The following is a 26,469-nucleotide window of genomic DNA, read 5'->3' as shown; positions in this document are numbered from 1 at the left end:
CGATGTGGAGCGAGGCATTTGTGCCGTGGAGCTGTCCTTCAGCACCACAGCACTGCTGCCTCGCTCCCCGGAAGATGCGCGCGCATCGTTGCAAGAGCCAGCGCATCGTCGCAAGGCTCTTACCCGCCACCCGTCACCTCTTGTCGCTACCGCGGGACCTTCAGAAGATACATACCTGTATCGTTCCGTCTCGCCGTATGTCCGACGCCGCTCCTCTGCTCATCTCTGACTGTCAGTGTTCTTGGAGCCCGGCAAAGCATCTTTGAGTCTCCCGTCGGGGCTCCCCATTCCTCCACTAGGTGGCCCAATGAGAATCATCCTGATTCTAATTGGACCAATGAGAATCAGGATGATTCTCATTGGGCCACCTGGTGGAGGAATGGGGAGCCCTAGCGGGAGACTCAAAGATGCTTTGCCGGGCTCCAAGAACACTGACAGTCACAGAGATGAGCGGAGGAGCGGCGTGGGACATGCGGCGAGACGGGAACGATGGAGGTATGTTTTTTTGTTACATTGTAAATAGGTAAGAAGTCAAAACTGATTCCTTTACCTATTTAAATCACTAGCATCTGGGGTTTCCTTAGTAAAGGAGGCTCCCAGATGCCAAAAGCAGCCCACTGATAGCAGCGATAGGTCTTTTCGCCTGCTCAGAGCAGGTGAAAAGTTAGCACCTATATTTGGCGGGAAGCATCGCTTCCCGGGGGTGCAAAATGCAATTGCATAGAGGGAAAGGAACTTGCTGGGCGATTATATCGCCCAAGCGAGTTCTTTTCCACCCTGGAAGGTGTTAAATGCAAATGCATTAGGTGACCTGGCTGACGCCTAATTTAAGAACTCGCCAGCACTAATTGCATAGGGCCCAAAGTATTCTGAGTCCTTACTTGATTACTTGATGGGACTGAATTGTATTGTACTCATAAGGTGCAAAATCATTGTCTACAAAAAAATAAAAACTCCACAGAAAAAAATAGGAAGGATTTTGTTGGTCCTGGTCTTCCTCTTCTGTAACCTAAAGCGTGTTTCTCTTCCAGGTGTTGTGTGACTAAGCCATGTGATTTTCATTATACTGTACTCCATGCTACCACTTCCAATCATGAGAAAGATAAGAGCGGAGGGGGCACTCCCCTTACCCCCCTTACCTTTTCATAGTTCAGTGGAAGTGGCAAGACACAAGGGTCATTTTGGAAGAGAAGTAATACTATCTACCATAGTGCCTGGGAAGAAGAGAGCTTTTAAATTTAGGAAAAACAGGGAAATCAAGAGCATAAGGTTTTCTCCCTATGGCCTATTTGCAATTAACTTTTACTTCTGAATTTTTAACTAGGAGGTAATTTTTTTCAACTTCTTTTTAAAATACATTTTCAGCACTTTGCAACTGGAAAAAAGTGGATGAAAAAGTACTATAAAAATTATTTTGACTGTTTTCTTGCTTGCTGGTGGTTTAAAATGCATTTCAGTGATGTATTTAAGTGTAATGCAGAACTCGCTGTGCTGTTATTATCTTGGAATGCTTGATTATCTCCCTGCTGTCTTAACATACAGAAATTTAAAGCAGAAGTCCTCTATTATTGTCTCACACTGCCCCCTAGTGACAAGTGGCCATACATAAACATTACAGCAGTACTAATTAGAAGCTAGGACATCTAACAAAAAAAGAAATAAAAAATGTGCTAAAATAAATTGGCCTGGAGCACTTGCAAGCCTCTAAATAAATTGGCTGCTAAAGGGTTAAAACTTTATACTGGTTGAACTCGATGGACGTATGTCTTTTTTCAACCAAAATAACTATGTAACTATGTAAATGTGAAGAATTATCTTATGCCTGGTGTCATTACTGTATTAGGGAATCTGAAATCCTTTGTTGGTGGAACTAAAGCTAATTCTTTGTACTCTGTAAACAGCTATATAATATGTCAATGCTGTGTTGCAACATGAGTTGCAAAACAAATATTTAATTATATATAAACATGTTACAACAAGTATTGTAACTATTTAATACATGGCGATGATCCACTTTTATAATCTCATCATAAGAAAAACAGCAATTCGTTATGCATGGCTGCATTTTTTTTTTTTAGTCAGAAAGCAGCCTTCCAATCAGAGAGCTGTATTCCAGTCTCATTGCTTGCTGATTGTGGCCATGGGTTGGAAGAGACTATGTTTAACATAGGTAAACAGAAGACATGTAAACTCTTTTATGTACAGAACAAGAAAAAAGTTTCTGCAGTTTATTATTTTTTATTCAAACCAATATAGTGAGAAGGGGGTGCACTTTGTTTTTTTTATTGGCTAATTGTTTTACTGCCTTCTGATAGCTGAGCAACAGGTCTTAGCATAGATTGCGGAGAGGAATACAGAGAAATACAATGTTTAGAACTCCTGAGACACACACAAAAGTAACTTACAACAACACTGAAATATTGGTTTATAGAATCCAACAATTCTATTTCTCCTGCAGCTGCTGTTCACCCCATACCCCCTACTCCTTCTACTGGACTGTTCCTGAATGCCCATGATGCTTATTTACTATAGTGATATGCATATCAGAAGATGTAGCATTTAAAATAAATCTGTATCCCTGATTAAAAAAAAATAATGATTAAAAAAATACTGAAATGCTGCTGGTTTTGATGAAGACTTTATTAAAATGCCACAGAATCTGTGGTTCTGGTCCTTTCATTTTATTGTTTTCCTGTTCTTCCTTTTTGTATTTTATTATATGTTTTAACCTTTAAAAAATGCTGCATGCATTCATATGCAGACATCTACCACTCTAAAAATGTAGTGAATGCAAAGATATTAAATTGAATTCCATGTTTTATTAATAACTTGCCATGCAAACAGATTATTATTTTTAAACAATACACCTCTAGTAGTTCAAGGTTCTGTTTTTTTGCATAATGTTGCATTATGTACAGATGTTGGGGAAGGGCAAGTCAGTGCTGGTCGTAATGGAAAAATCTACGCGTACGGATCATTACGCGTAATTTTACGCTATTACGCATTACGTAATTATGGTTACGGCGTAGGAAATTATCTACGGTTCATCACTGTAATTACGTGTTAACTTACGCAGTTACGCGTAAGGATAACGTAATGTAGGCGCTTACACTACGATGTTACGCATAGTGCCGTAATACCCATTAATGCGTATTTTTTTATGCATACGGACGATGTGTACGCAATAGCCGTCAATGTGACAGCTATTGCGTACACATCATTCGTATGCGTCAAAACGTACGCTTATATAATGAAGGGTGGGAGAAGATACTATTGGTTGCTTAGGATGTTGACTGATTGGCTACTCTTAGAAAAGGGGAGTTTTTACGTTAGTAATTCTGCGTAAAATTACGCGTAAGTCTTCGTAAAATTACACATACCTAGCAATTACGGTAGACAGCGTAATTACGATACCACTTAACTGCTTATGCGTAAATAATTACGCGTAAGACCGTAAGTTACGCGTAGCGCTTACGCGTAAATTTACATTGAATTACAATGCGTAATTACGCTCATGCGTAATTTCGACCCAGCACTGGGGCAAGTAATCATTTTACATCCATACTGGTCTCTACAAATTAAAGCAACTATGAGTTACCAGTAAAACAGCAGTACCCAGTTTCATGCCATAGATAAAAGCATTATGATGTCCATAGAACAAATCTAAAATCAGAAATGGCAGCTCTGTATTCTAAATGGTAAGAGTTCATAAGAAAGGGGGAAATTAAACATGTATCCGGTAGGATATTAGAGCATTGCTAGCCTTGGTGCACCATTTTCCCATGCCTGATCATAACTAAACACTAGATCATCTTGCATCTTACCTATAATTCTACATTTTTACCTTATGTAGGTAATGCAGATAATATAAATATTGATACCCATAAATGCAACAGCTTGCATGTAACTCGTTAGTGGAAAACAACATAAAGTGGTTGGAACTTTAGATGGCTTTTCTGCAGAAAAACTAGGACTGTTCATGGGCAGAATAACAAACACAAGAACTCCTCCAATAGCTAACACGGTATAGCTGTGAACATTTTCACACTATCAGTACAGTCACGAAATCGGATATGACTAGAATACTAAACCAGCTTTCATCTATTCCCCTGATAACATTCAGCTGCCATATTCATTTAGAGCACTAGTCCACCTTCCTGTTTCTTTAACTAACTATTCCAGGAAAAAATCTTGAAAAAGCCGTGAAACCACTCACAAATCTGTTTACAAAGTACACAGTGTGCATATAAATGCTTGTAGGGATTTTTTTACACATTTTCCCTGATTTTTCATGGCTATAATTTCAGTAATACAAAAGATGGAGCTGTACACCTTCAGAGAAGATGGGTGCTTGGCAAACCATACTGGGGTCCACGCCAATAATTAAATTTAGAAGGTCAAATATAGCTGGCACAACTTAACCACTTTGCATGCTAGACCTTGTTTTCCCTTAATTGGCCAGAGCAGTTTTGACGTTTTAACTATGTCCCTATTTATCAACAATACCTTTATCCCTACTTATGACACCTAAATGACATATACATTTTTTTTAAGACAAACTAGATAAAAGTAATACTGTAGATAAATACCAGTCTATCGCTCCCATTTATAACAAAACTTAAATTATGTTCCTGTCACAATTTATGGCGATGAAATTTATTCTGAAATAATGGTGTTGATTTGCTACACTGTGTACATGGCACTTTGAAATTAGAAAATAATAATATCATTTTTAATGGTAAAAAATAGGGAGAAAAGGTTAGTGCAGGAGGTTAATTAATAATTTTATTATGTAGAAAGTGTGGTCTTGGGTGTAGATGGGTGTAGTACAATTGTGCACAGCTGTGCCCCTCGTCACAGAGAACATAGATATACTGTATTTGTGGCTAAAGATGAACTTTTCTGAAAATAACTTAATTAATAAAATTGCTTATTTTTTACAATATTCATTTATAAATTATTTAGTTAGTGTTAAGCCATTGTAAAATCTTTTCTCACCCCGTTTTACATTCTTACATTTATCACAGGTGGCAACAACTTTAGTGCTGGCAAGGTGCATCAGTGCACAATGCCTAGTCTCCCAGAGTGCACTGGGAGCAGAAGGCTTCATTACATCATAGCCTAGGCTAAAACTCTTGGGAGGGCAGGATTACATAACAAAATACAGCAACATATAGATATAGGTAGAGTTGGGCCGAACGGTTCGCCGGCGAACGTGGTTCGCGCGAACGTAGGTGGTTCGCGTGCGGGTACCGCACGCGAACCTTTTGCGGAAGAAGTTCGGTTCGCCCCATAATGCACTGAGGGTCAACTTTGACCCTCTACATCACAGTCAGCAGGCCCAGTGTAGCCAATTAGGCTACACTAGCCCCTGGAGCCCCACCCCCCCTTATATAAGGCAGGCAGCGGCGGCCATTACGGCCACTCGTGTGCCTGCATTAGTGAGAGTAGGGCGAGCTGCTGCAGTCTCTCATATAGGGAAAGATTAGTTAGGCTTAACTTCTTCCTGGCTGCATACCTGTTCTGTTCAGTGAGCCCTCAGCCCACTGCATACCTGTACTGTGATCCTGCCACTGCATACCTGTTCAGTGATCCTGCCACTGCATACCTGTTCTGTTCAGTGAGCCCTCAGCCCACTGCATACCTGTACTGTGATCCTGCCACTCCATACCTGTTCAGTGATCCTGCCACTGCATACCTGTTCTGTTCAGTGAGCCCTCAGCCCACTGCATACCTGTACTGTGATCCTGCCACTCCATACCTGTTCAGTGATCCTGCCACTGCATACCTGTTCAGTGATCCTGCCACTGCATACCTGTTCTGTGAACCCGCCACTGTATACCTGTTCTGTTCAGTGGACCCGCCACTGTATACCTGTTCTGTGAACCCGCCACTGTATACCTGTTCTGTTCAGTGGACCCGCCACTGTATACCTGTTCTGTTCAGTGGACCCGCCACTGTATACCTGTTCTGTTCAGTGGACCCGCCACTGTATACCTGTTCAGTGAACCCGCCACTGCATACCTGTTGTGTTCAGTGAACCTGCCACTGCATACCTGTTCTGTGAACCCGCCACTGTATACCTGTTCTGTTCAGTGGACCCGCCACTGTATACCTGTTCAGTGAACCCGCCACTGTATACCTGTTCTGTTCAGTGGACCCGCCATTGTATACCTGTTTAGTGAACACGCCACTGCATACCTATTGTGTTCAGTGATCCTGCCACTGCATACCTGTTCTGTGAACCCGCCACTGTATACCTGTTCTGTTCAGTGGACCCGCCACTGTATACCTGTTCTGTGAACCCGCCACTGTATACCTGTTCTGTTCAGTGGACCCGCCACTGTATACCTGTTCTGTTCAGTGGACCCGCCACTGTATACCTGTTCTGTTCAGTGGACCCGCCACTGTATACCTGTTCAGTGAACCCGCCACTGCATACCTGTTGTGTTCAGTGAACCTGCCACTGCATACCTGTTCTGTGAACCCGCCACTGTATACCTGTTCTGTTCAGTGGACCCGCCACTGTATACCTGTTCAGTGAACCCGCCACTGTATACCTGTTCTGTTCAGTGGACCCGCCACTGTATACCTGTTCAGTGAACCCGCCACTGCATACCTGTTGTGTTCAGTGAACCTGCCACTGTATACCTGTACTGTTCAGTGAACCCACCGCATCAGTGCGCATACCTGTGCAGTTAAGTGAACCCACCTACCTACGTGAGTGCACGCAGTGTGATATACCACTCCGTGCATACCCGATATGGACAAAACAGGTAGAGGAAGAGGAAGAGGTAGTGGCAGAGGCAGAGGAAGGCCACCCGGCAGGTCTGCGCGAGGTCGTGTAAATGTAATTTCGTGTGGACCTGGCCCACAGTACAGTGCTCGGAAGAAGGCACGTCCCATCACCTCCCAAGATTGTCAGGACGTGGTTGAGTATTTAGCGACACAGAACACCTCATCTTGCTCAGCCACCAGCGCTACTACTAGCACCACTTCCGCTGCATTTGACACTTCGCAAGAATTATTTAGTGTTGAAATCACTGATGCACAGCCATTGTTGTTACAGCCAGATGAATTTTCACCAGCTAATATGTCTGAGTTACGCGGCAACACTATGGATGTAACGTGTCAGGAGGATGAAGGACCTACTGATGGTGCAAGTTTGGATTTGTCTGAGGCAAGCGAAGCTGGGCAGGATGACTACGATGATGACGGTAATAGGGATCCTCTGTATGTTCCCAATAGAGGAGATGAAGAGGGGGACAGTTCAGAGGGGGAGTCAGAGAGTAGTAGGAGGAGAGAAGTTGCTGAAAGAAGCTGGGGCAGCTCTTCGTCAGAAACAGCTGGTGGCAGAGTCCGGCACCATGTATCGCCACCTATGTACAGCCAGCCAACTTGCCCTTCAGCATCAGCTGCTGAGGTCCCCATAGTGCCCACATCCCAGGGTGGCTCAGCGGTGTGGAAATTTTTTAATGTGTGTGCCTCAGATCGGACCAAAGCCATCTGTTCGCTCTGCCAACAAAAATTGAGCCGTGGAAAGGCCAACACTCACGTAGGGACAAGTGCCTTACGAAGGCACCTGGAGAAAAGGCACAAACAGCAATGGGATGGCCACCTGAGCAAAAGCAGCAGCAGCACACAAAAGAAAAGTCACCCTCCTTCTCCTCTTCCTCCTTCAGGTGCATCATCTGCTTCTGCCGCTTTCTCCCTTGCACCTTCACAGGCACCCTCCTCCACTCCGCTTCTGCCCTTGAGCGGTTCCTGCTCCTCTGCCCACAGCAGCAGTCAGGTGTCCGTGAAGGAAATGTTTGAGCGGAAGAAGCCACTTTTGGCCAGTCACCCCCTTGCCCGGCGTCTGACAGCTGGCGTGGCGGAACTGTTAGCTCGCCAGCTGTTACCATACCGGCTGGTGGACTCTGAGGCCTTCCGTAAATTTGTGGCCATCGGAACACCGCAGTGGAAGATGCCAGGCCGCACTTATTTTTCGAGAAAGGCCATACCCCAACTGCACCGTGAAGTTGAGAGGCAAGTGGTGTCATCTCTTGCGAAGAGCGTTGGGTCAAGGGTACACCTGACCACGGATGGCTGGTCTGCCAAGCACGGGCAGGGCCGCTACATTACCTACACAGCCCATTGGGTGAACCTGGTGGTGAACGATGGCAAGCAGAAAGCGGCGGACCAAATTGTGACACCTCCACGGCTTGCAGGCAGGCCTCCTGCCACCTCCTCTCCTCCTGCTACATGCTCTTCGCTGTCCTCCTCCTCCTCCTTGGCTGAGTGGCAGTTCTCCTCTCCAGCTACACAGCTCCAGCTCCGCAGGGCCTATGCTGCATGCCAGGTACGACGGTGTCACGCCATCTTAGACATGGCTTGTCTCAAAGCGGAGAGTCACACTGGAGCAGCTCTCCTGGCTGCTCTTAAGAAACAGGTGGATGAGTGGCTGACCCCGCACCACCTGGAGATAGGCAACGTGGTGTGCGACAACGGCAGCAATCTGCTTGCCGCTTTGCATATGGGGAAGCTGACACACATACCCTGCATGGCACATGTCATGAATCTAGTGGTTCAAAGATTTGTGGCAAAGTACCCTGGCTTAGCGGATGTCCTGAAGCAGGCCAGGAAGTTCTGTGGGCATTTGAGGCGCTCTTACACAGCCATGGCACGATTTGCAGAAATTCAGCGTAAAAACAACATGCCGGTGAGACGCCTCATTTGCGATAGCCCCACTCGCTGGAACTCGACCCTGCTCATGTTCTCCCGCCTGCTAGAACAGAAGAAAGCCATCACCCAGTACCTCTACAACTGGAGTAGAACGAAACAGTCTGGGAAGATGGGGATGTTCTGGCCCGACAACTGGACACTGATGAAAAATGCATGCAGGCTCATGCGGCCGTTTGAGGAGGTGACCAACCTGGTGAGCCGCAGTGAGGGCACCATCAGCGACTTAATTCCCTACGCGTACTTCTTGGAGCGTGCTGTGCGTAGAGTGGCGGATGAAGCTGCGAATGAGCGTGACCAGGAACCGTTACGGCAGGAACAGGCATGGGACCAATTTTCATCAGACCCAGCTGTTTCCTCAACACCTGCGGCAGCACAGAGGAGGGAGGAGGAGGAAGAAGAGAGGTCGTGTGCAGAAGACGAGTCAGACTCAGAGGATGATGAGCAAGGTGTTTCTTTGGGGGAGGAGGAGGAGGAGGAGGAGGGGACAGCGGCAGGAGAACAACCGCAGCAGGCGTCGCAGGGGGCTTGTGCTGCTCAACCTTCCCGTGGTATTGTTCGCGGCTGGGGGGAGGAGTTTGACTTACGTGACGTCACTGAGGAAGAGCAAGAGGAGATGGAGGGTACTGGATCCGACTTTGTGCAGATGTCGTCTTTTATGCTGTCCTGCCTGTTGAGGGACCCCCGTATAAAAAACCTCAAGGGGAATGAGCTGTACTGGGTGGCCACACTACTAGACCCTCGGTACAGGCACAAAGTGGCGGACCTGTTACCAACTCACCTGAAGGTGGAAAGGATGCAGCACATGCAGAACCAGCTGTCAACTATGCTTTACAATGCCTTTAAGGGTGATGTGACAGCACAACGCCAGCAAGGTACCACTGCCACTAATCCTCCTCCCGTGTCCACGCAGTCAAAGACAGGACGCTCCAGCGTTCTCATGGTGATGTCGGACATGCGGACGTTCTTTAGTCCAACGCCTCGCCGTAGCCCTTCCGGATCCACCCTCCACCAACGCCTCGACCGGCAGGTAGCCGACTACCTGGCCTTAAGTGTGGATGTAGACACTGCTGTGAACAGCGATGAGGAACCCTTGAACTACTGGGTGCGCAGGCTTGACCTGTGGCCAGAGCTGTCCCAATTTGCCATCCAACTTCTCTCCTGCCCTGCCGCAAGCGTCCTCTCAGAAAGGACCTTCAGCGCAGCTGGAGGCATTGTCACAGAGAAGAGAAGTCGCCTAAGTCACAAAAGTGTTAAGTACCTCACCTTTATCAAAATGAATGAGGCATGGATCCCGGAGGGCTGCTGCCCGCCCCAAGACTAAGTCAGTCCCCGCACACACAGCATCTCTGTCTGCACGCCGTGTGACTGGCTGCCTGGCCTGCCCCAAAAAGACTAAGTCGCTCCCAGTCCCTCCACACAGCATGTCTGCCTGCAGGCCGCTTCACTACCTTCTCCGCCACCACCAACAGGGTCCGGGACTCCAGGCGGATTGCTGAATTTTTTAGGCCGCTGCTAGCAGCGGCCGCTGTAATAATTTTTATGGTGCGTGTACATGACTGCCTAATTTTTCTGGCTGCACTGAGGGCAGCTGCAACAACAAAAGAAAAGGCATGTACATGCGCCCATTCCCCTTCGTGATCATTACCTTGCCGTGGTGAAGGGGCTTGCGTATCACAATGAAGCAATGACCGGCGCCTAGATGAGTGTCTCGGGGGGCGCACAAAAGATAATAAGGTCGTTGCTTCATTGTGGTCAGACCAAATTTGATCAGCTGGACAGTCACTGTTCTGTCATTCAGCTACATCAGCCAGGCCGACCATATGGGCTGTAAAGCCACCAAAACCTGCACTCTCGCCATGGTGCGCACCAGTCCAGCACGGCCGTCACTAGTACAAACAGCTGTTTGCGGTGCGTTACACGGTGAGTTTGGTGTGTCAGTGTGAAGCAGTACCTTAATTACACTACCTGATTGATGTATACACATGCAAGATGTTTTAAAGCACTTTAGGCCTGTCATTTAGCATTCAATGTGATTTCTGCCCTTAAAACGCTGCTTTGCGTCAAATCCAGATTTTTCCCGGGGACTTTTGGCGTGTATCCCACTCCGCCATGCCCCCCTCCAGGTGTTAGACCCCTTGAAACATCTTTTCCATCACTTTTGTGGCCAGCATAATTATTTTTTTTTTTCAAAGTTCGCATCCCCATTGAAGTCTATTGCGGTTCGCGAACTTTAACGCGAACCGAACGTTCCGCGAAAGTTCGCGAACCCGGTTCGCGAACCTAAAATCGGAGGTTCGGCCCAACTCTGGATATAGGAAGTGTTTTTGATGTTGAAACCAGAATAATAAATGTATGTCTATATGTTCTTAGAGAGGCTCTTTAAATCAGATTATCCTCAGGCTTATTCCATAGTCAATTAAACCATTCCATCACTGACAATATATGCAATATGGAGGTTGATTTACTACCTCCCACACGGCAACTTTACTGCTGTTTATGGCAGAAACACAATGCATGTTGCACACAAAGTGAAACTTGGGTTTTGTGTAGAACTCTTGCATTGCCAATATAAAGTGCAATGAATAATAGAAGCAATGCACATGCGTACATGTAGAAGGGGTGCCAGAGATAGCTGCTAGTAGAATATCGGTAATTTTTTCAACATTCTACTACTTAATTACATTAGTAATATATAGGTAATCTTTACTGATATTTTACTATGATCTAAACTAAGCCTACTCTCACACAGAAGACTCCCTCTACCGATGTCTAACCCAAAGACCCCTGGTGATATCTAACTTTAACTTCCCCCAGTGGTGTCTACCCCTACTCAATTCCCTGCTGCTGAGCTGCCTGGATACATCTGCTAGTAGTGCTGATGACCCTGTCTTATCATCCAATCCTGCAAATTACTAAACAGTGAGTGCGCCATGAAGTCACCATTTAAGAGTAAAGCACAGAGTGGCCAATAGCAATGTCAAAGTGTGAAACAAGTCTATGAGTGTGAGGCTACATTGGCTGGGAGGTGATGACAGTCTGGCCAATTATAATATTGAGGGGGACAGTGTGTCAAAGTTCTGACTGGGATGTCTGTGAAACATGACAACACTCATAAGTGGAAATACTGGACAGAACACATGCCCAAGTAACCATGGCAGCCTTAGCAAGCATAAAGGAGTGGGTGGAAGTCACATAACTTTGTGAACAAAGGTCGATGACAAGGAGAATCTCAGCAGTATCCTCCCATACAACCTGTCAATGCATGCTGCAGAGAGGTGTTATGTAGAACAACAGATCTAAGTACTAAACAGCTATGATTGTCATGTAAACAAATGTAGGGAAAGTAATGTGCTCAGAATTAAAATGCATGTACATATCTGTAACATATTCATTTCTACGTCGTTACTAGCACAGGAGAGAAAGCAGAAAAGATGCTCAGGGATATGAGACCCATATGAAATTCACACCTTGTCAACAAAATGCCTTTTAAACCCCCAGCAAGTGAGAAAATACACAAAATAATTTTGATAGTACGCTTTCTACTACTTTTAGTAATTTTTTTTATTGCAAAATTCTAAAAATGATGAAGATGAAAAATGATCACGTAGGAGAAAACTTAGGAGAAAAAGTGAATTGCATTTGGGCCAGATTGTCATACAGCATGATAGGAAAAGATATACTATATGAGAGGAAATATGTTCCTTCAGTAAATATACTATAAAAACTTTGCCCTACCTTAACTTCCTTTGAGAAAGCACAAGAGAGGAATATTGCTACTGAGGTCACCTGAGAGATAACGTACCTATAGCGATAATCCAATATGCTTCTTTTTGTAATAGTAATCAGCCTCCAACCTTACACCCACCCCTCTATTTGGTCTGTACATTTGATTTATCACTGTGCTGAAAACTGTGTATGTATCCGGTGGCCACTGTGTGTAAATTGTAAGGCCTTGGCCAGCTTTGCCCCTCTACTCAATGATATAAAGAGCAAACCGTGTGTCAGTCCTTTGCTGTTAATATCTTTTCTTTTCTTGTATGTGACAGCGGTTTTACCAATGTATACCAGTCCACAGGGGCACTTCAACATGTATAAACAGGGCCGGGCCGAGGCATAGGCTGGAGAGGCTCCAGCCTCAGGGCGCAGTGTAGGAGGGGGCGCACAATTCATTTAGCTGTCATTCCTAATCGTGTATGAAGCAGAAATAAATAAGAAAAGGGGATACATAGCAGTGACTGCAAGTCAGATAACTAGATATTAAGGTGTTGGGGAGGTTGTGGGCCCTGTGGCCCTCTTAGCCTAATAGCAATCAGTGTGTGACGGCTGGAGTGGGAGGGATGGAGGGGCGCACTTTGGTGTCTCAGCCTTGGGTGCTGGAGGACCTTGTCCCGGCTCTGTGTATAAACAAAAGTTTATGTCACAGCTGAATTAGCTCTGGATATATATTTCCACAGGAAGTGGGTGAAGAAACTACCCTTGTCGGGAGCATTGCAGAAGTAGATTTGCTACACAGCCCATTTAAATTTTGATGAGTTGATTCCTCAGGTTGCAGCCATGGCTATTGGAGAATAAGGATCTTTGTTTCAATGCTGAACAGTCTAGCTCAGGCATGAGCAAACTTGGCCCTTCAGCTGTTAAGGAACTACAAATGCCACAATTAATTTGCCTTTATGAGTCATGACTGTGGCTTTTCACAAAATGCCTGATAATTAAACTTCTAAACAACAATTCCCCTCTATTGATGGGACAGGTTTAATAAAACGTAACTTTTAATATTTTAATATATTTAAAAACAACCACTGGCTGCTGTTACCATCATATAACCTCTCTATTAAAAACCACGAACTGAGGGGTACATTATAAGTATTGTTTGTTTACAGACCCCGGAGTTCGTTAAATTAGCAGTATTTAAACAATTCCCCCCACCTTTCTATCACCCAAACAATACTTATAATGTACCCCTCAGTTCGTGGTTTTTAATAGAGAGGTTATATGATGGTAACAGCAGCCATTGGTTGTTTTTAAATATATTAAAATATTAAAAGTTACGTTTTATCAAACCTGTCCCATCAATAGAGGGGAATTGTTGTCATGACTGTGGCTGTCAGACTCCTGTAATGCATTGTGGGACTTGTAGTTCCTCAACAACTGGACGGCCAAGTTTGCCCATGCCTGGTCTAGCTGGATGTAGAATACAGAGATTCTTTATGGTGGTCTGTTTGAGAACCCCAGATGCGGTGCTAATGGTCTGCATAACTGGAATATTAATTCTATCTTGGAGTATGTTGCTTACTTGGCATTTTTAAGGACACATAAGGGACACTCCCTTTCTGGGGACCTTTCTTTCACAATTATAATCTGATTACCGCATATACTAGCATTCAAGTCGAATTTTTGACCCCAAAAAAGTGGCCCAAAAGTGGGGGTCTCAGCTTGTATGCGAGTCACCTACTTTGAGTGGCCATTTCTGTGTGGGACAGGAGCTACTTCACTTTCCGTGGTGATGCGGGATGTAGTGCTGGCGTCTTGCATGGCAGGAGAGTGCCTGCAGGGGAATCAGAGGCAGAGCGGGGTGTCCGGTATTAGTGGAAGGAGGGATCCGGGATCGGAGAGCAGGATCAGATGCCAGCGTGCTTTCAGCCACTTTTAATATTCAATTACTGACATGGGCTCTGGCATGCCTTAGTGAATACCCATTTTCCTAGGAGGTGTGGAGCTCCATTCTCTTTGTCTATCTACTAGTTTCTGGAAGCTTGCACTCCCACTGTGCTCACACTATGAATGTTTTCAACTAAATTTCTACCAGTGCTTTATATCTTAATTTGTAGTATTATACTACCCTCCTTACAGTTCAGTTGGTATCCTCATCCTTCAGTTGCTGCCACAGCGGTGTCTTTAGCTGCGAGGGAAAAGATTCTTCCCTGCTCAGCTGCTTCTGTAGAGTCTAAGCAGGTGAAGAGATACAGCAGACTCTACTAACTGTGACTGCTTCCTCTTCTGTGACTGCCAGGTTCCTGCATAGTATGCAGGCATCATCAACTCCACTAAAAAAAAGGTGCCCTGTCTAGATAGCCAATGCCTTAAAAAAGCTCTGATTAACCCTCACCCCAATGACCCTTCAATTGTTCTGGCTAACCCTCACCCCTACAATGAGATTTACATAAACTATGATAAAACATTTACACTGGTCTGAACAAATAGCAAAATATATATATATATATGAATGCCAACCCCAACAAAGACAAAAGCGCTAACATCAAAAAGACCTGCCCGAAGACATGTTGGGGTCTTTAGGTAAACTAAAAGTGACCCACTCTGAGTAACTGCAGTACAGATGTGGAAGATAGTGTGATAAATTACTTTTGAAAAGGATCTACTCCATGCAGAGAGATGGGGTGGGGTGGGGGTGTGTTCTTAAAGGAATCATCAGGCAAAAAAATTAGTTTCACTTACCTGGGGCTTCTACCGGCCCCATGCAGCCATCCTGTTTTATTTAGCGTTGCAACGCTAAAAAAATTTCGCTTTGCACCACTAACGTTAAAAAATGTATGAGTTAATGTTCCTGCACCAGCAGGAATGCGTAAAAATTTACGCAATGCGGCCCACCGACCCTGAGGTTGGCTAAAATGAAACTAGCTGGCGGTGGGGGGCTGGAGCAGCAGTGAGTGACTACGGGGGCACAGGATGGCTGCATGGGACTGGTAGAAGCCCCGGGTAAGTGAAACTCATTTTTTTTTTTTGCCTGATGATTCCTTTAAAGAGTACCCAAGGTGGAAAATTTCCATTAATTTGGACACAGACACATATCAGTTTCTCTATTACTAACCTGTTAAACATTCCATCACTTTCCTGTATCTCCCCTGGCCCCTGCAATCCCCTCCAAGAAGCTGTCGACAAGGAGCTTGTCACTGGATTTGTTATTAAGCTCTACGTCGCACAAAGCTCACTCCTTTCTCCTCCTGCCTCTCCCCCGCCCTCTGTGCTCGCTCCCGAGAAGTCTCTGTTGTTGTCTGAGAAGAGACAGCTGGCTGAGACACAGACAAACGCGCAGCACAGAGCTCTGAAAGTTCTAAAAGGGGAAAGCATCTACTTCAAATCTGTAAGGCTTTTTTTAACTAAAGTTTATTATTTGTTATCATCCAACCTAAAATATGCAAGTGTTTTTTCAATATAAATAATTGTTCGATTTTTTTTTCTTGTGTGTTAGTAGTTATTTTTTTTTAACAAATCATTTTATTGAATTTTTATAACACAACATGGCCATAGGCCAACATAAGTAAACATTCCACAATGTTAGTAGTTATTTGATTTATACTGTATTTATAATAATGTAACTCATGACATGTACCTGCAGATCATACTGTGATTTTTTTTTTTTACTATCACTAACTACTATCATATGAATTTACATCTTTTTGTGCAATATGCTAAGTACATACTATGAGATTTTCTGGCAGATTTACTGTCAGATCGATTATTTCCAACATCCCGATCTGATTTTTGATCTATTTCCAAGCATTTTCAAATTGATTTCCTATTGAAGTGAGCGGAAAATGGTCGGAAGTCGATCGGAAATCAGATCGGACATGTTTGAAATAATCGTTCTGAGATTAAATCTTCAAAATCTCAGTGTGTGTACCTAGCAAAACACTATTTCAAAAGTGGACCCCATCTTTTTTTTCTATAGGTAAGTATTTTTTCCTCTTTCTAACTTTCCTTGCATAAGATTTCCATCTTATCCTCCTTCCTCTCTCTACCAACCCCCCCCCCTCCTCATTTTGAGCCTGAAAACTAATCCTCCTTACCCTCTCTCGCTAACACTCTCATAGGAGCTTGCAATCTAATCCTTACCCTCTCTCGCTAACACTCTCATAGGAGCTTGCAATCTAATCCTCCTTACCCTCGCTCGCTAACATCCTCATCGGACCTCTCAATCTAATCCTCCTTACACTCTCTTGCTAAAACTCTCATAGGAGCTTGCAATCTAATTCTTACCCTCTCTCGCTAACACTCATAGGAGCTTGCAATATACTCCTCCTTAACCTCTCTCGCTAACATCCTCATTGGACCTCTCAATCTAATCTTCCTTACCCTCTCTCGCTAACACTCTCATAGGAGCTTGCAATCTAATCCTCCTTACCCTCTCTCACTAACACTCTCATAGGAGCTTGCAATCTAATCCTCCTTACCCTCTTTTGCTAATACTCCCATAGGAGCTTGCAATCTAATCCTCCTTACCCTCTCTTGCTAACACCCTCACCGGACCTCTCAATCCATCCCTCTTTACCCTCTCTATAGCCCCCCTCAGAAGCTTGCAATCTTATCCTAACCACTCTCTCTTTTGAATCTCCCTCATAGGTGCTTGTAATCTAATCCTACAGTTTTGTGTGTGTGTATATATATATATATATATATATATATATATATATATATATATATATATACACATACACACACACACAGACACACATGTATATGTGTACAGATAAATCCAAATTCCATAATTCCATATATAGATGTAAAATATGTAGGGACATATGAGGATACAACTCTCCTTTATTAGTGCTGTTTTAATATTTATTTGAATTAAAAATGTGTCCATCAAAGTTACCTGTCCCTGCCTTGCAGCAATCCTGTCTACGCACAGCAAGAACTGACTCATCTCACGTGCACAGCCAGCTTAGATTCACATGAAAAAAAATGCACACGAGGAGCTACTGAGCATGCTCAGAGCTCAGGCCCTCTCATGCACTGCTCTCTGTGACATCCTGTGTAAACATTGAAGTACTTCTGGGTTGCGGCCATCTTGAAAATTATTTTTTTTCTTTTTTAGCTGGTGGACGAACGGAGCAGCGCAGAACAGCGAAAATTGGCTTGCGAGGATCAGGAAGACCTTCTGCATCAGGTAGTATGTTTTTTTTTAAGTTCTGATGCACCACCTCGGGGTCTCTTTAAGGGATTTTTTTCAGGGGGGAGGGAGAGAGAAAATGTTAAGATTGATCGTTCCACCTCTTGTATGCCCACTGTTATAATAGATTACCCTGAGGTTGTATTTTCTACTGCTCTAGGTTTCTGTATATGTATCTGGCATGTGTATGATTTCTGTGTCTGAAAAATAAATGTGTTATACCTTGCTGCTCATGGAACAAATATGTTTAAAACAAAAACACCTGCTCCAAGATCCATTGTTGTCTAGGAGACAGAATCTATCTTAGCTGTACACCTGTAGAAAGTCTGTAAATTTGATTGTTTTGTGATAAATTTCAAAGTCATTCTGTGAGAGAACGCGGAAAAGCCGCCGCGTGTGCTACTGAGGAGGCGGCTGATTCCGCGTCCATTGTGGTGGTTTGCACGCGGAAGCGTGTGTCTGGTAGCAGGGCAGAACGCGGAAAAGCCGCCGCATGCAACAACAGTAAGGCGGCTGGTTCCGCGTCCAGCGCGGCGGTTTGCACGCGGCAGTGTGTCTGGTGTGGCTGAGTCTGTTAGTTGCATTCTTCTGTGAACTAAAACCCTGGCTTTTAATTTAGCTGTAGGGATAACAGTTGTGCCTGGATGAGTAAATCTGTGAATGCATTTGTTTGAACATTTGCATGTGAGTGTGCGAAGGGTTAATTGATTTTTGCTGTTTCTAGCCACACCCCCTTCAGCACCTCCCTTTCCCTAATAATTTATTTAATGTCCTAACTAGAGGCGATGTGCCTGGATATATGTATGTTGAGTCTGTTAGTGCACACAGGCTTAGGAATACGTGCGCGCGCGCTGAGAGGCAGAATTCTTATACTGGGCAGAGAGAGTCAGCTGATCATGCCGATCAGCTGACTCCAGAGCAGGATACTATTGGTTGATCAATTAGGGGTGGTGCTGGAGAGCACTACTCCATATATAGTTACTGCTGGCCAGTTGCAAGTTGTCTGCCATTGCGAACACTACGTGGAAGCACTCAGACCTTAGTCAGATCCTAGTGTGTTTGAACCAGGAGGACCTGGGAATTCACACTGAGCCAGATTCTTGAACTGTTATTCTGTTTATACTCCAGACTAGTTCCAGGGTGCTGAGACCACGGACCTCGCACCCAGAGTAGGGAACTGTATTATAATTTGTGTTATACATCAGACTAGTTCCAGGGTGCTGAGACCACGGACCTCGCACCCAAGACTAGGGAATTTGTGCGATCATTTTGTTATACATCAGACTAGTTCCAGGTTGGAGAGACCACGGACCTCACACCCAGACTAGGCATTGTTTGATATCTGTTATGACTTATTGCTTTCCTGACTACTCCTCTGTCCTCTGATTCGGTACCTCGCATATCTGATACTCCGTTGCCAGACCCTGCTTGCCTTGGATACCGAATCAACCTTCTGTCTTTGTACTTTATCTGTCCGTGTGTTACCGACCAGGCGTGTCCGACCTCGAGAGCTATCTCTCCCCTTAAGAGATAGTCTCCAGATCAGAGAGCGACATCCACCTTCAGGTGTCACTCACTCTCTGGCCCTTCCTGTCTCCAGCCTGACTCCACCCCTTGGAGAGTTTCAGGCTGCTGGAAGGTTCCTGTGCTCCCCGAGCAGTGTTCCTTTACTGCCTAATATCACCTGCCCAGCAGGTGCATTACTCAAAGTACTACTGTTACACCAAACACTTACATACCCTTAGGTGTCCAGAGGTTAGTAATATATCTGTATTATCGGTGATTCTGCAGATCATCAATAATCAGGTATATATCTGCATTCTTGGTGATACTGCAGATCACCAATAATCAGATTCTCTCTGCGTGCTGACACCGATCGTTACATATACTCCGTAATCTTTACAATGTATAATTGCACACATGAAGTGCTCAAGCTCACATCTGTGTTAAACAATACATTACTCAGTTTCAATATTTGTTACTAAAGTCCCTCAGGCATGTTTAAAATGAAAACAGCAAGATCAAGTGATAAAGTCAAAAATAATGAGAAACTTTCAGACATTGCTGGACAAGTGCTCTTGATGGTAAGTGATCAGACATCATAAAAAATGCCCAATTTTAGCTTCCTGGTAAGCAAACAGTAGTTGTTAGCCAAGTGACTCTCCATAACATAAACTTAGCTATACAAGAATTTTTATTATAACATAAGCCAAAGCTCAGTAGCTGGTTTCGTGGTCAGCCTTCTGGTCTGTGGCTACCTTATTCTCAACATAGGAAGAAAACTTTTATTGTGGTTCTGTTTTAGATATTTTTTAAATAGGTTGATTTTCCTTTATTTCCTGTCTCTGGGTTCCCTTTGAGTTTAATATGAGCTTTGGTGGTCCCTGTAGCAGGAAGTGTGTGTCTGTAACAAATACTTGAGGGAGGTTCTAATTCTCTCCAACTCTATAACCATATTATTTTATTGATGCATTACATTATTGATGCAGCTGTCCCTGCTGTACAGATTGTCTTTTTGCTGTTGTTCATTGCTTCACAAAATACATATTTTCTCAAGGATCAAAATAGATATTCACTGCTGGATGTAAAATCAAAATTGGCCACTCACATGCTACCTGATAATTCTGTCTATGAGCAATTATACACTGATGACTCAGTACACTATTGCAAGTTTGTAAATGTCAGTGATGAACCCCCATCTTTTATTCTTATCCTGTATGAGCAATCCACAGACATTCAAAGCAGCCCACAAGTGCACTCAGACACAACATTTCCAGTAACAAATGCCAGAATTATTAGACTATTTAACTCAGGCTGAAATGCCAAATACCCAGTAGTATACTCATGGCTGAACGTAAAGGTTGCTATTCTATTCTCATTCTTCTGAGCTGTCTTTAGCTTTTGACAAAACAATTAACACTGACAACACACTAATAACTCAGATTTGTTGCTAAGAGGTGAGATGTGACTTGGCGCTCTCATTCAAACGTCACATCAACAAGTTGCCAAATTTAACATACTGTAAATCTCCAACTAAAATACATTTCACACATCTGTCATTCCTAACACGGGAGACTTTTTGTGTAGTGCAATCCTTCCTCACACTCTAGCTAGACTACTGCAACACCCTCCTATGTTGTTTAGAAATAAACTGGCTTGCACATCTCCATTCCAACCTTAATTCTGCTTCCTGACTCACTTATCTCCCTTCTCACTATTCAGATGCTGTTTCAGTCAATTTCTCCACTGGTTGCATATCAAAGACTACAGTTCAAGCTTCTAAAACCTACGTAGAAAGATCTCTCCAACCCAGTAACTATATACAGTACTATATTCATTTATAGATACCATCCAACATGCAATCTGCACTCTGCTTATGATATTCTTCTCTTATCCACCCTAGACTCCTCTTCCCACCTCTGCAGGATGTCTTATGGGCCTCTCCCCTTCTATTCAAACCTCTTCTTTATATCAGTTCTATGCTCTCCAGTCTTACTAATGTTCAAACCTACAACTTACTATTTCTACAACACTACAGAAGAAGTTGGGACCATCTAAATCAATAATAAAATCTCATATCTAATAACCTTGAATCTCCTTGTGCTCAATATTCTCCGCACATGTTTATTTTAATATTCACAACTTATAAACATACTAAATTTGCCAGCAGTGTAGCTCAGTTATGAGGCAAAAGGGGGATGTATAATAAGAATGAGGAGTCTGTCAAGAGAAGGAGAAATACAGAAAAGCTGCACTTATATCTCAAACTAACTGGCAGATACAATTAGCCCATCTACCACTAGCATGACAAGCAACACACTGTGTTACACACCATACGCTAGAACTCATAAAAGGCAGCACATGACCTTTACAAAAGGTCTCCTGTTAGTTGCACTATCTCTTATCAGCTTTGACAAGTATACAAGCTCACTATTATAATGTGATACTACAGGTGAATAGAAAGGGCACCACTCTATGGAGGATATAAAACCAATAACCTTGGTGTTACATGTTTTATTTAACATTAAATCAACCAGTTATATGGCTTATTTATAGAAAAACATAACAAACTGTTCTGCAGATTTAGAAGAAATAGTTTACAGAAAAATGGCGGCAAACAAGTCAAATGCAAAATTTAAACAGACAATACAAAAATAACGCACGAGAAATGAAAGTATTTGCAATCATTAAAATTCCAGTAGGAACATTAGTACCTCACGCTAAAATGAAGGGTAAGCGCTCTGAAGGATTGGTGGGTGAGATGGTAGGTTGCTGTCTGGGATAGATGCCAAAGTCACTTATTTTCTCTAGTTTTGGTAAAGCAGCTCCTAGATGAGTAATTTCCTAATACAGTAGAATCTCATTATGGTAAACCCTGATGATATGGTAAACCTCCGGCTTTAGTAAACCCAGTCCTGACCATGTGCCTGTGAAAATATACAATGTATGACAAATCCTGATATAGTAAACTTCTAATCTAGTAAACTACTCTTCCTTGGAGTTTACTATTAAGGGATTCTACTGTAATGCCTTATTGGAAATTACAATATGCAAGAGGTGCAAACACATTCAAGTTATATGTGTTTCCCTGTAACTAGATGCAAAAATGAGCAGATAGAAATGAAAACTGAACATTTGAACATTTTGTGGAGGAACATGATGCTGACACACAACACAAGTAGACTTTGTGTACGTTACAACAAGTTGATATAGCAAGCTCAAAAGCATATCATCACCATTAAACTGTGTATGCAGAGAGTACTTACAAGCACTGGGCTTAAGGATGTTGCTGGCAAGATTTTGTCCTGATGGGCCGGACATGGAGAAGACTGAGATGCAATCATCATCCTGTGAGCAACCAGCTTGAATTGCGCGGAGGTAGCTGTGACTGCGCATTCGGAAACAGCCAGGGAGATCCAAGGCTTCTACGGCATGAGATTCCACTTCACTGAATACCGATTCACATGTGGCTCCTGATTGGTGGTTTAGCTCACCCTTAATCTGCAAAGTGAAAAAGACTAATATCACTATAAATTCTTTCTTACACTAGACCTTTTGGCTAATGATCATAAGGCTTTCCATTCATACATGTGTGTCCTCTAATGTTTCTGGGCATCAAGGCTATTATTGCAAGAAATTAAATTTGCTATGAGTAAAAAAATATCTGAATTTAGAAATGTAGCTTCTCTGGAGTTTAGCAGCCTTCTTTATTAATTGCAAAAATATCCTTAATAAAATTTGAGTAAAAATATGATTTGATCTAGATAGAATTTATTATTTGAAATGGTAGATGAAGGCTTGCTTTGTTACTGTTTTAACTTTCGTTATGTAGCAGTAATTATTCTATAGTGCAGTTTGAGGCTGACATGAAATCTTGCACTCGCTTAGTTGAAAATTGTGTCATAAATAAGTATGGCAGTGCTTAGGAGAATTCATGGAAAAGCATGTGATCACTTTGATCAGCTGATAGATTTGTAAGGTTCTGATTAGCTGTGATAATTTCCTGGTTTAACGCGTGATCATGACCAGCAGATCTGAGCCTTACAAATCTTGCCATCCCTTGTCATAAGGTTAATAAAATAAGAAATATAATATGTGCAGTACAGGGAAGTGGGACAACTACAGGGAAAGACTGTAACGATATCTACCATAGTCTATTTCATCCAATCTAGAAGCAGTGCAAAGAAAATTACAACAAAAATGCAACAACCAATCTGCTTCTGCAGCTGTATTTTGATTGGTTTCCCTGGGTAACTGCTTCATCTTTGCTCTAAGCTACTCTGCATCCATCGGTCAAGAATCTTAAACCCTGCAGAATGCTGAGATTGATTCACAAAACTTTTCAAATGTAATGTTGAAGTTAATTTAATCGAGTACAACTTTGTAGATGTGTTGCTTGGAAAAACTAAAAATAAATGGTTTTATGTACAGTACTTACTGCCTTTGTTTAGTGTTATACAATCAGTTGTAGTCAACCAGAGAAATACTTTATAGTACATTACTACAGATAAATATAGCATGCTATATATATTTGCAAACCCTCATTCATTCCAACATGGAATAAATCCCAACCAGTTAATCAGACATCACTACAATGCTCTTATGTTGGACATGGCTTAGCATCATGGTTTGCATTTTTTAAGAGAAAGACCAAGCAAACAACAACAAAAAGTAAGACTGAGGGTGATAAGCTGAGAGTAAGAACCCAAGTGTATAAAGAGAAAAGAAAAAAAAGTAATACATAATTACAGTGGGCACTAAGTAAAAATAGAAATGAGCAAGATAAGAAATAAAAGAGAAAGGAGAGAGAGAGAGGATAGGTTGGGGGAGAGCTATTATGGGCTTCCATTAACACAAATTCCTACCATTAATAGCCATTAATGTATCCGTCATATATTAGTGGCGATATACCGTATCCTCTAAAGGATTTCTACTTTTCTAAGAGGTCTAAAATTCTTTGTGATCTAACCACACTGGGGGGCACCTACCTAATCTAACCACACTGGGGGGCACCTACCTAATCTAACCTATACTGGGGACACCTACCTAATCTAACCACACTGGGGGGCACCTACCTAATCTAACCACACTGGGGGGGCACCTACCTAATCTAACCACACTGGGGGGCACCTATCTAATCTAACCACACTGGGGGGCACCTACCTAATCTAACCTATACTGGGGGCACCTACCTAATCTAACCACACTGGAGGGCACCTACCTAATCTAACCACACTGGGGGGGGGGGGGGGACCTACCTAATCTAACCACACTGGGGGGCACCTACCTAATCTAACCACACTGGGGGGCACCTACCTAATCTAACCTATACTGGGGCCACCTACCTATCTAACCTGTATTGGGGGCAACTATTCTGACTCCCTATATTAGAGGCACCCACCTATCTAACCTATACCGGGGGCACCTGCCTATCTAACCTATACTGCGGGCAACTATACCAGCTACCTATACTGGAGGCACCTACCTGGCTAAATGGGTGCAACTATACTTGGGCACCTATGCCTGGCTACCTATACTATGCCTGGCTGCCTATACTGGGGGGGACCTATAGCTGGCTACCTATACTGAGTGTAACTAGACCTGGCTAACCTACACAGCGGGCATGTATACCTGGCTCCGCGGGGGGGCGCAATTTTAACACCCTCGCCCTGGGTGCATTTTAGCCTAGAAACTGCCCTGGGTCTAATATTCATTTTATAGTTTCTCTACAATATAAAATAATTCTGTCCAAAATGGTTGAATACCCAAGCACTCCCACCATATTATGAAATAGCATTCCTACCTCCTTTTCACATCTCCAACATAAGGGGGATCTACCCTTAGCAATTTGGGCTAATTTTTCTGGAGTTAGATATATTCTGGCTAAAAATGTATAATTCTTGATTTTTAGTTGGACACAGTTTGGGGCCACCATCTTGTTAATAATTCCCAACTTTTCAACACTCGCTGCCAGCTAGCAACACAATTCAGGATCCCTGAAGTCGTTGAGGCAAGAGTCATTCTATACAGGAGATTAACTGATGATTTAGGAATTTTTACACCCAAAGAGATCTTTTCATAACCATTTAACTCATGAATTTAATCATAGAACATAAAAGCTAATAAGACATGGCCCTTAGGGACTACTAAGAAGAGACACAAACATTTCTGCATATTAAGTACTATGTAGACATGTGGGCCCATATGCAAATCACTTTTTCTCCTGAGTTTTCTCCTAGGTGATCATTACAAAACTTGTCATAAAATGCCTTTTAGGGCTTGTTCACACTGCAGGCGTTTTCGGGTATTTTTCAGCCGCGGTTTTTCAGCTGCGGTTTTTAAAAACGCCCCCCAACCGCATGACCAATGAATGTGTATGAGAAGGTTCATATCAGTGCGGGTCATGCGCAGCGTGGCTAAAAAAATCGGTGCGTGTTCCATTTTTGGGGCAATTCCACCTCAGGGCCCATTCACACCCAAAATCGCTAAATGCAAGCACAAGCGCTAAGCAATTTTCTGGCGGTTTCCAGCATTTTTTATGAGCGCTTTCCAAGCTATTTTTCACTGTATAGAAAGCGTTTTTTCAGTGATTAGCTAATAGCGATTACTTAACATTGAAACGCCAATCGTTCACAATCACTCAGAAAATGCTGCACGCTACGCGTTTGCGTTTCAGCAAAACACTAAATGCTTAGACGAGCACAGAACCATAGACAATACATTGAACAAGCGCATTTTGAAACGCTAGCGCTTTTGAGCGATGCTGAAAGCGCTAGTAAAGTGCACAAGTGTGAAAGGGCCCTCAATGGAAGGTATAGAAAAATCGCAAACGCATACAAAAACGTGCAATAAGGCAATTGCGCTCACATTGTTGTGAATAAATATATTGTATTTATTATTTTTCGGGTCAAAGAGTTCACTTCCTGACTTGCATCAGGGAATGAATTACAAAACCGCTCGGACAAAACGCTTAGAAAACCGCTAAGAAACAAGAATGGATCACCCACCCACGCGCTGGGAGTCGGAAAAAAAAAAGACGCCTCAAAAACAGTCCAATGCAGACACGCGAACTGAACGCAATGTGAACAAGGCCTAAAGCCACCAGCATAATTTTGATAGCATTTTTTCACCAACTTTTGGATACTTTTTCAACTTTAAAATGCTGAAAAGTTAGTTTAAAGAGAAGATGAAACTTATCTCCTAGGAGATAACATAGGTGTCAAAGTTAATTGCATATGGGCCCTGGGGCCATATGCAATTCACTTTTTCATCTGAGTTTTCTCCTAGGTGATATTTTTAAACTTGTCAATAAAATGCCTTTTAAGCCCCCAGAAGGC

At 43.2% G+C, this 26,469-nt stretch overlaps 1 protein-coding gene across 18 annotated transcripts in view; it reads right to left on the bottom strand.

Annotated features, from left to right (window-relative positions):
- DLGAP3 (DLG associated protein 3) overlaps nt 1-26,469 on the bottom strand; it is a 541,562-nt gene that overhangs the window by 134,762 nt on the left and 380,331 nt on the right. For all 18 annotated transcript variants that reach the window (XM_068269136.1, XM_068269138.1, XM_068269137.1 and 15 more), the window contains one exon: nt 22,399-22,633. In XM_068269136.1, the coding sequence (XP_068125237.1) occupies nt 22,399-22,633 (235 nt within the window). The remainder of the gene's footprint in view (nt 1-22,398; nt 22,634-26,469) is intronic.

This window comes from Hyperolius riggenbachi, chromosome 2, assembly GCF_040937935.1.
Source record: "Hyperolius riggenbachi isolate aHypRig1 chromosome 2, aHypRig1.pri, whole genome shotgun sequence".
NCBI classification, from domain to species: Eukaryota; Metazoa; Chordata; class Amphibia; order Anura; family Hyperoliidae; genus Hyperolius; species Hyperolius riggenbachi.
Note: the sequence above shows the minus strand (reverse complement) of the source record. Positions and strands in the feature narration are given on the sequence as shown.